This window comes from Somniosus microcephalus, chromosome 10, assembly GCF_052327205.1.
Source record: "Somniosus microcephalus isolate GS21.2 chromosome 10, FLI_Smic_1.0, whole genome shotgun sequence".
NCBI classification, from domain to species: domain Eukaryota; kingdom Metazoa; phylum Chordata; class Chondrichthyes; order Squaliformes; family Somniosidae; genus Somniosus; species Somniosus microcephalus.
In genome coordinates, this window is record NC_140996.1 from 180,049,921 (window position 1) to 180,063,319 (window position 13,399).

General features: G+C 45.5%; 1 protein-coding gene across 1 annotated transcript in view; it reads right to left on the reverse strand.

Moving 5' to 3' along the window:
- lnx2a (ligand of numb-protein X 2a) overlaps window positions 1-13,399 on the reverse strand; it is a 262,548-nt gene that overhangs the window by 14,564 nt on the left and 234,585 nt on the right. The window contains exons 8-10 of the mRNA XM_085999279.1: window positions 6,862-7,039; window positions 4,245-4,476; window positions 2,620-2,778 (exon numbers count right to left, since the gene is read on the reverse strand). Of these exons, the coding sequence (XP_085855405.1) occupies window positions 2,620-2,778; window positions 4,245-4,476; window positions 6,862-7,039 (569 nt within the window). The remainder of the gene's footprint in view (window positions 1-2,619; window positions 2,779-4,244; window positions 4,477-6,861; window positions 7,040-13,399) is intronic.

Genomic DNA, 13,399 nt, shown 5'->3' on the forward strand with positions numbered 1-13,399 from the left:
TAAGTAAACTTGTCATGGTGTAATTACACCCTCCCGCCAATGGAGCCGCTGCAATGTGTAAGAAATAGCTATTAAGATCCAAAAATGAGGTTTTAATTCTTAAAGAACAGAGAAATAAACTGAAGAAATGCGGTCGGGAATGGATGGCAGGAATATCAGCAAGGTCAGATAACAAGTACAAAAGACAAATGGCCGAGGCCAGGACACGTATTTTATGACTCCCTCATCACTTCCAAGACAACATAGAACCAGAAAGTCATAAAATGTTCTTAAAGAAACATAAGACCTTTAGAACAGAGATAAGGAGGGAAATGACCTCATGAAGCAGGGAGGGGGCTGTCAGAGATACCCTCTCCCTTGTAATTGAACAATGAGATGGGTAAAAATGATTGACACCAGGCAATCACCATCTCATCAAAATAAAGTATAAAATAGGGGACAGAAAAGGAAATAGTCAGACAGCTAGGGGCGAAGGCTTCCTTGAGGTGGAAATCAATGCTGGCTTATGCCTAACACCTTGGTCAAGTTTAGTGGATCAGTGCTGGCTGACGGCCTAACACCTCCAACAGCTCGAGGGTTGACCCAATGGAAGTGACTACTGCTGCAGGCTGCAAAGATCCGCTGACCCAAGACCTCCATGCTGTCTCATCGGGCATCTAACCGTCTGTCCGTCCGGTCGTGGCATTCTGCTTCGGGGGTCGTAGATCGCTCTCTACTGTCATGGGTTGTATGTCTATTATACTTATCTTAACGACAGGTAATATCTGATTATGCTTTGAACTGTAGTTCTTTAATAAAATACCTTAAAACTCCTAAGACCCTTTGGGTATCTGTGTGTGACCTGTGATCCAAATCTTACAAATGTAACCATCGGTGAGTGGGAGTAATTACTGCGTGGGCAGTTCACATTATAAGTGTGGATATAGGAATTTATAATGGTCATCTAAAAATAAGGACAGAACATTCGTCTTTAAAATGGTGACTGAATTGCAGCTGCTGTTCTAATTATCCCACACCCTCTAACCCTGCTTCACCTGGACTACACTTGACCATGACTCACTGTGTGCAACGCCATGGGAAATCAACTACTTATTTTTTAATTTTGCAGCATTTGCAAGACTCAGGGCCTGCAAACTCCATCATTGTGTAACCCGGAGTGAATATGAAACTGCAACAGCTTTTAACGTTATACAAAAGTATAAATGATTCATTGTTGCAGTGAAATCTTAATATCATAGCTGCGGAATTTTCTCCAAAGGTTTTCTTTATCACTATGGAGTTTCCTTGAGTGACAACTACGGGTCTGTAAATGGGCTATATGAAAGATTATTCCTTGTATTTGGGATTTATTTACAGGGCTGACGCTCAAAAGAATTGGGCAGACTAATCGCAGAACCTTAAGGCTAAGAAAGACTTCACAGAAAGAAAGGAGGCAGAGGACAAGGCCTAACGGCTGAAATTGGCTCTCAAAGGGAGCAAACATGTTGCAGGTGGGGCATTGCACCCGGAATGTTGAGAAAGAGCCAGGGTCGGACTGAGAGGGAGTGTAGATGGTAGGAGGAAGAGTGAACAGGCTTGGGGCAAGGTAGGGGGAGCAGAGAGCATTCTAGTCCTGCAAAGTGAAACACACAGGCATGATGGGCTAAGTGGCTGCCTTATGTGTTGTAAACTTCTATGGTTCTATGCTGGTAGCTGGTCAAGCTAAGAACTATCATTACAGCTGCATTGCAGATTTTTTTTGTGCTAGCAAAATTAACTCTCATGGGATATGATTGTTAAGATAAGCAAAACAGAAAAAAAGAGCACGAATTCTTAACCCAATCAGAAACAGAAAAACACTCGACAAACATTTGAACCAAGCACTTGACAAACATTGGACCAATCAGAAACATTAATTATGAACTTTAGAAAACTCAAACATAAGCCTGCAGACACAAAAAATATTTTGATTAAATTAGTTATAATAAAATGGTATAGATTCCAACAATGAAACAATTCTAACTTAAGCCATTTTTACCATGTGACTTTGATCAACAGTGTTTAGTTTTTGCAGATTAAGGAATTTGAAATGTCATTAATTATTTACTAGGTATGTGCAAGTTTTCAATATTTAGCACAATGAATCAAGTGTATGATGTAATTTTAAAAACGTTTCAGAAAATCTGGGCCACAATTAACTTTCATGCAACATATCACATTAGTTGTATGCAACATTATAGGAATCAACCCTAACTAATGATTGTTTAACACGACAGTGCTTTCATCCACATATTTTGAGACAACTATTTCATATAAACAAAATATATATTAAAGAAAAAGTGCAGGGAGAGGAGAGTCAAGATTTAAAAAATGTAATTGTGTTAAAGTCAGTCTTCTTCATTCTCTGAATTCTCAATTCTTCGGCAGGGAGCCATTTAAGCCTAATTTGGTACCTAAAAAGATCCATTATATATTGTTACTCGATTATTACAGCTATTGTAAAGTTAAATAAACATACATTTGAGACTACATTCAGCCTCAGCAATGAAGGAGCTAATAACATATAGGATTTCTCATTTTAAAATGGAGGCTTCTCCAACGAGATGGTTCTGAATAAAGACAAAATAAATGGTTACTTACCTCAGTCTTCCATCATAATAAGCTGGTGTCCCAAATACAATTGTTTTGATAAAAAAGGGCTGATTACAATGATTTTCTTCATAACCACCGACAATACTAAAGCCCCAGCTTCCTGAGTTACTCCTCCGTAGGACAATATCATGACTGCTATGAAGGGAGCTGAAAAGAAATGAAACATTACAATAAATGCTTATTGCAGCTCCATTATGTTTTCATTTGATTACTAGGTATTCTTTATTCTTGGCATCTACCTCACACTTTAGGAGACAGAAAAAGTAGCACAACCAGGAAGAGATGAAAGGAGTCTTTTGTGTGGGTGTTAAGATTCTGGCAACTGGAACAAATTAATCAAAATGTAAATCATCTATAGCTGAGTGATCTAAGCCATAATTCTTTCTACTGGTGTGCAGATTACTCCATGTGGCAGCTTTGCAGCTGTTCTCAACTGAGATCTACTTTAAGTCAGCTGAAATAACAACAAATCTTAAGGAGTGCCCTTAACAAAGGCCTTCTGCCTGCCACGCAATAACAGTGAAGAATAGATTCCACCATTCATTTACCTTCCTCTGTTTGGAGATAGTCTGACTAAGTCTTTGGGACTACAGACCTCAAAACTGTTGGCAAAACTCGCAGAAAGACTTGGTATGATCTACATAAAATGCCAAAAGTTTATGATCATCAACACAGTAAAAACAGTAATTCAGTTTCGATTTGTGAGGAAGGAAGTTCGAAGCTGGGATAACAATATCCTGTTGAAGAATAAATTACAATATCACTGTGGGCATCAACTTACAGTAAGACCTGACCGAATGACCATCACGCCAAATTAATGATTAATGCTTGATTAATGATCAATGCTGGATGCTCACTACACCACCTATCAGAAGCCACCAGTAGGCAGTTATCCACGAGAGAAACACGACAGCTTAGGAATTCCAGTGCAGGATACATTATTTACAAAGAACCAAAATTAATATACCCAGTACAAGGATGGAATTGAGTTTACACATCCAGTTAATAAAGAGAATAGGAATGATCCTCAATGAAACTTGGCAAGAGATGATCATGGAAAGTTGCTACTGGTGCAACATTAATTTGAATGTAGCTTCAATAGAAGTAGAATATGCCGGAACTGAGGATATACCACAAGCTAAAGTACCAACCCATTTAGCAAACATCACTGGAGTTGATGCCAAAGGCTCAACACCAGGCAAGGCCAAAAAGCACTTTGGTGTGTTAGCACCAGTCAGTGCTCCTGGCCCCAGTCCCAACTGGCATCAACATAGAGCCTTTGGAAAAGTGCACTGATGGGAATTTTTGAATCAGATGTACTAATTCAGCAACAGCAATCCTACGCTTGAGTATGTCAAACATTTTTCTTGATGGGTAAAACAAAAAAAGTCCTCACCCCATGATGGACAGTGCCAATTTCATGCACTCCCCTATGTAGAAAATGCTGAAAATGAAGAACTAGAGAAATGTAAGCAATCACACGTTATTCGGTAAGCCATAATACTCGTTGAAGGAAATAAATTGATGCAAAATTTCTTTGGCACTTCTGAGTTAATATTGAAAAGAGTCATAATGCCACCTGTTTAACAAGGCAGAGTACATAAGTCACTCACCTTGGCAATCCTAGCCACATGACCCATGATGGTGACCAACTGGTATCATATTCATTATCATGGTTTGTGCTCAGTTGCTCATCTGCTGCTTGGCCCTGCTCTTCTATTGTTTGTACTTCCAGTGCCTTCAGTATAACATCTGGTGAGGTAGCACTAGCTTTCAGTGTGGCCACTGCTTCACTGTGACTCAGACAGGTCAGGTCAATACCATTGATGCTCAGTAGTACATCTCCTGTTTAAATAATCACAGACTTATTTTCAGCTTCCCATTAATCAATGTATTTTAGTCTTGTGGTGCTTGCATTTCCCCAACAGATTAAATTACAAATATCCTCTCTTTACTTTACCATCTGTTCTGACATTTTCACGAGATCATTGAATAACATGTAATCCTAGCAGACGTTTTGGAACTTCCATCAACAAAAAAAGACTATTAAATTGGGAATACTTTTTAATTTTTTTTTTACTTGAGGCAGAAAAATAGATGGTTTATTGCACTGGTTCCTTCAAAGAAATGAGGGGGTTGATACTTTTATATAGTCAATATTAATAACTCAAGAGAGACATATTTCAGAGCAGCAAAACTGATTTTGCTACCTTATCTCAGCTCTCATCGCCACACCAAGTGATGGCATTCTCTGCTACAAAATGACTGTTCATCTATCAGACTATACACCAGCTCATAAAAGCTAGCATAAACAAATGGAATAGAGTTAGAATGTCAATCATAAACAGGCATTCAATAAACAGGCACAGGGAATAATAATATAGGGCATGGGGAATTGTTGTTGAAAAGGTGTATCCTACCATGCTTTAAGCATGCTAACATACAGTGTCACCCAGTTGCGCCAACTCTTCTCTACTTCAAAGTCTATATTCAGGCAACATGCTACTAAATGTAGATACAGGTAGACTATCCTTTATCCGAACTTCTGAAAACCGAAACCCTCTAAACACCGAAAGTTTTTTCGTTCAGCGTAAGTCGTGCGCACGACATGACCAGAGTGGCGCACGGCTTACGCTGAGCAGGGCAGAGGGTCACTGAGTTCCCTCCTGGGTAGGAGATTGCAGGCCGAGCCGGGCAGTGTGAAGGAGGTATACCGGGAGAGTGAACCCAACAATACAGTGGCCCGTCCGATAGCTGCAGCGGCCTGTCCGATATTCTTTTCTCCCCCCCCCGACCCCCACCCTTTCGGATAAGGGATAGTGTATCCTTTATCCGCACTTCCGAAAACCGAAATCCTCTGAAAACCGAAAGTTTTTTCGTTCAGCGTAAGTCGTGCGCACAACCCCGCCCCCCGCCCCCCCGACGACGCCGCCCCCCGCCCCCGACGCCCACTCCCGACAAATTTCCCAGTCTTATAAAATACCTTCTGAAATCCGAAATTTTCCGAAAACCGAAACACGGCTGGTCCCGAGGTTTTCGGATAAGGGATAGTCTACCTGTAGTAGCAAGTGCTCTAGTTCATCATCAAATGCCATAAGTTTAATTTATAATTATCAAAAATAAACATTTACATGAACATTTAGCTGTATTACATTTGCACAGTTAACCTCTCCAGCTAAAGTAAACGTTGATCTCTTAGAGGGTGAGACTGGGGAATTAATACAGGAAACTCTCGATTTACCGGCACCTAAATAACCGGAAATCTCTGCTAACCGGCAAAATTCAGGAGTAGGTTCAGGTAAGTTTTACTTCATATTAGTGGCCGTTCCTGGATCTGTGGCCGTGTAACCGAGGTTCCTGCACCTGTTGCTATGCAACAGGGACGCCTGGATCTGTGGCCGGGGTTCCTGCACCTGTTGCTATGTAACAGGGACGCCTGGATCTGTGGCCGTGTACGGGGCTCTCGTACCTTTTTCTATACCTCTCTGTAATCCGGACTTTTTGATAAACTGGCACCACGCCGGTCCTGTCGGTGCCGGATAAAAAAGAGTTTCCTGTAATGGGAAACAGGGAAATGACAGAGACTCTAAACAATTATTTGGGATCGGTCTTCACAGTAGAAGACACTAAAAACATCCCAATAATAATAGATAATCAAGGGGCTATAGGGAGGAAGGAACTTAAAACAATCTCTATCACTAGAGAAAAAGTACTAGGCAAACTAATGGGGCTAAAGGCCAACAAGTCCCCATGACCTGATGGCCTGCATCCTAGGGTCTTAAAAGAAGTGGCTGCAGAGATAATAGATGAGTTGGTTGCAACCTACCAAAATTTCCTGGATTCTGGAGAGGTCCCAGCGGATTGGAAAACCGCAAATGTAACGCCACTATTCAAGAAAGGAGGGAGACAGAAAGCAGGAAACTATAGGCCAGTTAGCCTAACATCTGTCATTGGGAAAATGCTGGAATCCATTATTAAGGAGGTAATAGCAGGACATTTAGAAAATCATAAGACAATCAAGCAGAGTCAACATGGTTTTATGAAAGGGAAATCGTGTTTGACAAATTTGCTAGAGTTCTTTGAGAGTGTAACAAACAGGGTGGATAAAGGGGAATCCGCACGCAGGAAGCCTCCTATCGGAAATTACAGGCCATTACTTTTTAAAATTAAGGTATCCAGCTGAATCACCAAAGGAGTTCCTGTGAGGCTCTGGTCAGTGTGTAGTCTTACCACGTTTGATCCTCCCTTCTCTGCAGAGGCAGCCATGTGGCTGTACACTGGTGACAAAGATTGGCAATTCACCATTTTTGCTGCCCCGTCCTCCTGCTACAGTCATTCCTAAAGACTCATGAGGCTCTTTCTTTACAGTGATCTGCTTTTCTTGACAAGTAACACATTGAGAGAGGTCCTGAGGAAATAGGGAAAAACTTCTGTTTTCATTCAACGTATTAAAATATTAACGTAATAAGAGTGTCTCCATGAATACATTTACACATATTGGAAATAATTTGCATTGAAGCTTATTTCATGATTTCTTCATTCATTTACCCTCAATGATGATCACTCAAAGATGATATCTTATGTGACTGTAACCATGGTAAACTATCCCTCCTTACCCTTCTCAACCTGTCTGCAGTCTTTAACACGGTTGACCACACCATCCTCCTCCAATGCCTCTCCTTGGTCATCCAGTTGGGTGGGACTGCACTCGCCTGCTTCCATTCCTATCTATCCAGTCATAGCTAGAGAATCACCTGCAATGGCTTCTCTTCCCTCTCCCGCACCATTACCTCTGGTGTCCCCCAATGATCTATCCTTGGACCCCTCCTATTTCTCATCTACATGCTGCCCCTCAGCAACATTATCCGAAAACATGTCAGGTTCCACAGGTATGCTGACGACATCCAGCTCCACCTCACTACCACCTCTCTTGACCTCTCCACTGCCTCTAATTTGCCATGCTGCTTGTCCAACATCCAATACTAGATGAGCAAACTACCTCCAACTAAATATTGGGAAGACTGAAGCCATTGGCCGTGATTTTATCAGTGGAGGTGGGTTGGGTGCAGGTCAGGTGGTCGGCGGGTTCCGGTCCTGCCTCCGCTTTCAGCCGGTCAGAAATCGCAATTTTCAGTTAAGTGCCCTATTGAATCTCTACGTGCGCACTACCTGGCCCAATTAGTGGTTTCGGGTCTGCTGCTCTCCTCTGCTGACGTCTGTCAGCCAGCTGTATTTAAGGGGCCTATGCAGCATTGTTTCAATTTCATCCTTTTCTGCTGGTTCTTGTTTTGGCAATTGTAGACATGACTGCTGCAACAGCCAAGGTCTCTCCCCGCTTTGATGATGACTCCCTCCATACTCTTTTGGAAGAAGTGAGCGGGCGCCAGGAGGTACTCTTCCCATCATCTGGATGGAGGAAGCCTCCTCAGCAAAGCAAAGCAAAGCAGCCTGGCTGCAAATTGCTGAGGAGGTCAGTTCCAGATCTGTCTGTGTTCGCTCCTGGGTCCAATGCAGAAAAAGGTTTAATGACCTGGTACGCTCAGGAAAAGTGAGTATAACATCACACTTACCTTCAATCTGCTCCCCATCTCCTCTCATCACCAGCACTCTGCATTGTCAACCTACTCCTGCACATCCCACTTTACCCTTACATCCCTTAAGCATCCCTCTCTCTCTATGCACACAATCACTTCACTATTCTACTATGCACCCCTTACACTCGCTATCAGTTATGCAATGCCAACAACTAACAACACACAGGGCGTGCCCTTGGTATTGGCATCTCACTCCATCTTTGTCTCCTTCTAAGCATCTATGCTATGGATTCTCTACACTCATTCCATCATTCTCACTCAAACTTCACTTGTGTCCCTCATTGCAGGAAAAGAGAGCCCACAATAAGAGGGAGAGGCCCAGGACAGGAGGAGGGCCACCTTCCATTGCCCATATGACCACCGCTGAGGAGGCTGCACTCGAAATCATCGGAGGTGCTGAGGATCTGGAAGTGGGGGCGGTCAGACGGGCACAGCAGAGCAAGCTGGAGACAGAATAGATTTGCATCCCTCTCATTTACATTGCATGAGTGACTGGTATGGCATCTGAAGCTCATACAGATTGAGTTATGATCATCTGCACAATTCGATGTGCATGCTACGTTAATATCACATGTCTAACTCATGCCTTTACTCCCCCACAGGACCATCGAGAGCCCCCCTCCCCACTGTCCAGGAGGAAGAGCCGGAAGACTCCTCAGAGGAAGCTGCAACCTCTGAGGGCGCAGCGTCAGCAGAATTAAGTGCACCCAGCACCAGCGCAGATACGCACACCTCGGTGGGTCCTTCGCGAGATAGAGTAGTGTTGTCACCTGGTGTATCACAGCTCACAAGTGAGCATCAGCAGATGATGGAGACAGGGACAGCAGTGGAGAGTCCTCGTCGGAGGCCGCAGGGCGCTCCCAGCTCTGCTCAGCTGCATGCGGACCCTGTGCCTCTGGGGCCATCCAGAAAGTCAGCGGTGCTGGAACTCCAGGAACAAGTGCAGGACTCTCTGGCAGGTTTTGCATCCAGGGTAACTGCAAGTGTGGAGAGGATAGAGGAATCCATCTCTAACATGAGCAGTGCCTTGAACGCACCACCACAGATAGGATGGCAACCTCCGTGGAAAGGATGGCTACAGTCATGGAGGAAATAAGTCGCCAGTCAGAAAAACATGGTGAATATTCAGAATCGAATGACATCTCTGGAGGAGCGATGGGCAGCTATTGAGCAGAGAAACCAAAGCTTCATGGAAGTCCTTTTGAGGAGGACTGCCAGTGCAGATACGAGTCCTCATGGCCCCCCTGATATGCAGCAAGGTGCTGTCCAGCCACTTGCTAGCACTGAAGTGCGGCTGACCCATGAGAGGGATGTTGGTGGCAGGCAAGAAGGAAGTGTGGGCTGCTCTCCAAGTGCTCACACAACCATGTCATTGCGGAGCCCTCGGTCAGAGCCCCAACCCAACAGAGATGGGCGTCTCAGCCCCTGCACAGCTGCAGGAGGAGCAGACTGTTGCCCAGCCCTCCCAGGCTCGCAAACCCAGAGGACGCCCGCCAAAGATGTCGAAGCAGGAGCAGCATGAAAGTGAGCAAGGTGCCTCCACATCTGCTGAAGCCACAGGGGAAGCACTACGTAGAAGCACGAGTAAGAAAAAGATTAAGCACCTATAGTCACAAGGGTGATTTGATGCAAGACATTTTTAAGATAATCATCGGCATTTCAATTTCAATAAAGAAATGGGATGGCAAACTTTCAAAGAGTTGGCATTTGTGTGCCCATAAATGGAAGTGTCACAGTGAGGTGCCAGGGTGCCTTTCATATGTAATGATGGTGGGGAGAGTGATAGGAACCCACAGGTTCTTCTAAATTGTGTATGGTGTGTTAAGAAGGTGCCAGCCACATGTGTTTGGTTCGTCTACTTAAGCAAATTTGGCAAAGGTTAGTGCATCCCTTGCAACATGGGCAGCAATGTGCTCACGTGCTGCTGGAACTGGCGCATCCGCCTCCACAAGGTCTTCCTCCTCCTGCTCCTGTTCCTCCTCCTCCTTCTCATCCTCATCTGAGGAGGCTATGCGCTGAGCCACTTGTTCCTTAGGCAGCGGTAATCCACACTGCTGTGCGATGTTGTGCAGTGCACAGCAGACCACAATGATTCTGGAGACCCTGGCTGCTGAGTACTGTAGGGCTCCACCTGATCTGTCAAGGCATCTGAATCGCATTTTGAGCAAGCCGATGGTTTGCTCGATGATGGCTCTGGTGGAAATGTGGCTGGCATTGTAGCGCTCCTCTGCTTCATTTGATGGCCTCCTCAACGGCGTCATTAGCCGCGTCTTCAGGGGATAACCCTTGTCTCCAAGTAGCCATCCGGAAAGTTGGGTTGGAGGATTGAAGAGCGGAGGCACAATAGACTGCCGCAGGATGAACGAGTCATGGCAACTGCCAGGGTACTTTGCGCAAACATGCATAATGTTCTTCCTGTGGTTACACACCAGCTAGACGTTAAGGGAGTGGAAGCCCTTGCGGTTCACAAATACAGCTGGGTTGTGATGGGGTGCCCTGATGGCCGCATGTGTGCAGTCTATGACGCCCTGTACCCTTGGCAAGCCTGCCATCTTTGCAAAGCCAACCGCACGCGCAGTTACACTTGCTTCATCCGTGGAGAAGTGGATGTAATTGTGCGCCTTTGCAAAGAGACCATCGGTTACCTGCGTGATGCAAGTGTGTGTGGCCGACTGAGAGGTGCCGCTGACGTCTGCTGATGAGCCCTGGAAGGACCCTGAAGCAAAAAAATTGAGGGCTGTGGTGACATTGACAGCCACTGGTAAGGGGTGTCCACCCGCTCCTCTGGGCACTCTTTTGGCACTGCTGCTCAGTCATGTTGAGGAAGCTCATCCTCGGCCTGTAAACCCTGTGTTGGGGGTATCTCCTGCACTGACGCCCTGTGCAGCATCAGGTGGGTGAGGAGGAGGTTGGCGCTCCTGTTGTTGTTGCTGCTGCTGTTGTGCCTGGTTCTGCTGCTGCCGCGGCTGGTCTTCCTCCGAATCGGAGGACCAGGATGACAGGGTATAAATGGTTCCCATTCCGCTGGTAGATATGTCAGTTGAGGATTAGAAGTTATAAGCGCTCAGTCAGTATGGGGAGAGGGTTTTCCCAGAAGGTCACAGTGGAGAGGGATCTCAGCTTCACCACTTACAAGCTCAGTCGTCCTGCATTTTTATGCTGGAGCTGCAGCTGTCAAGAAGTCAGGCACTTGCTGAACCCGGCACAATCAGCTGCCGTGGTTTGGGAATGATGCGGAACACGCTGAAAATGTACAAAAATCGAAATACCCTGTTAAAATAGGCTTATCCAGGCAGTTAACAAGCTGGTGGCGGGACTGATCGGGACTCCCAGAGCCGGCATTTGGCAAAGTGGCGTGGAGGCGGGTTGACGGCGGGAATCACAACCCGCCGTCAATCAAAAAGATTTTAACCTCGTACCCACCTCCAAACCCGCCCTCTCAGTGCCGATAAAATTGCGGCCATTGTCGTTGGTCCCTGCCACAAACTCTGTTCCCTAGCCACCGACTCCATCCCTCTCCCTGGCTACTGTCTGAGGCTGAACCAGACTGTTCGCAATCTTGGCGTCCTATTTGACTGAGATGAACATCCGACCCCTTATCCACTCCATCACCAAGACCGCCTACTTCCACCTCCGTAACATCACCCGTCTCCGCCCCTGCCTCAGCTCATCAGCTGCTGAAACCCTCATCCATCCCTTTGTTACCTCCAGGCTTGACTATTCCAATGTTCTCCTGGCCTGCCTCCCACCTTGCGCACTCCGTAAACTGGAGCTCATCCAAAACTCTGCAGCCCGTATCCTAACTTGCACCAAGTCCCATTCACCCATCACCCTGTGCTCGCTAACCTACATTGGCTCCTGGTCCGGCAACTCCTCGATTTTAAAATTCTTATCCTTGTTTTCAAATCCCTCCGTGGCCTCGCCCCATCCTATCTCTGAAACCTCCTCCAGCCCTACAACCCTCCAAGATCTCTGCACTCCTCCAACTCTGGCCGCTTGCAAATCGCTGATTTTCATCACTGCACCATTGGCGAATGTGCCATCAGCTGCGTAGGCCCCAAGCTCTGGAATTCCCTCACTAAACCCCTCCGCCTCTCTACCTCTCTCTCCTCCTTTAAGATGCTCCTTAAAATTTACCTCATCACCATTCTAATATCTCATTACATGGCTTGGTGTCAAAGTTAGTTTGATAACGCTCCTGTGAAGCGCCTTGGGATGTTTTATTATGTTAAAGGTGCTTTATCAATGCAAATTGTTGTTGTTATTATTAATTGATTTTTTCTTCATATGGGTAGCCTCTGCTTGCCCCTCTTCCTGTCAAGATTGAGAACACTCTGCCCAGAGAATCACAGGTGTAAACCCATGCTATATCATTCCTAGCAAACTTAAGAGGCCAAAAAAATGTAATAAAAATTCTATTATTTATAAGTTTGGCATTAGAGAGTGCATGAATAATATTCAAGAATGGAGTGATATTCTATCATTGCAGATGCATACTACTTAAGTTAGATATGAGCAATGAAAAGTATCACATTGGGAATTGGAAAATGATTCATAATGGACAAAGAATAATTATATTGCTGATTATAATCTGAAGTAAATAATTTTAATTGAACATTTAATATCAAGTGATAGTCTAGCATACTAATGTGAAGTTAATTGAGAATATTTCTGAACCATTCTGATAATACAGGTAGACTATCCTTTATCCGAACTTCCGAAAACCGAAAACCTCTAAAAACCGAAAGTTTTTTCGTTCAGCGTAAGTCGTGCGCACGACATGACCAGAGTGGTGCACGACTTACGCTGAGCAGGGCAGAGGGTCACAGAGTTCCCTCCTGGGTAGGAGATTGCAGGCCGAGCCGGGCAGTGTGAAGGAGGTACCGGGAGAGTGAACCCAACAATACAGCGGCCCGTCCGATAGCTGCAGCGGCCCGTCCGATATTCTTTTCTCCCCCCGACCCGACCCGAACCGCGGCCCGTCCGATATTCTTTTCTCCCCCCCACCCGACCCGACCGATATTCTTTTCTCCCGACCCGACCCCCGACCCGTCCGATATTCTTTTCTCCCCCCCCCACCCGACCCGACCCCCGCCCCCGACCTGAACCGCGGCCCGTCCGATATTCTTTTCTCCCCCCGACCCCCCCCACCCAGACCCCCCCGACCTGAACCG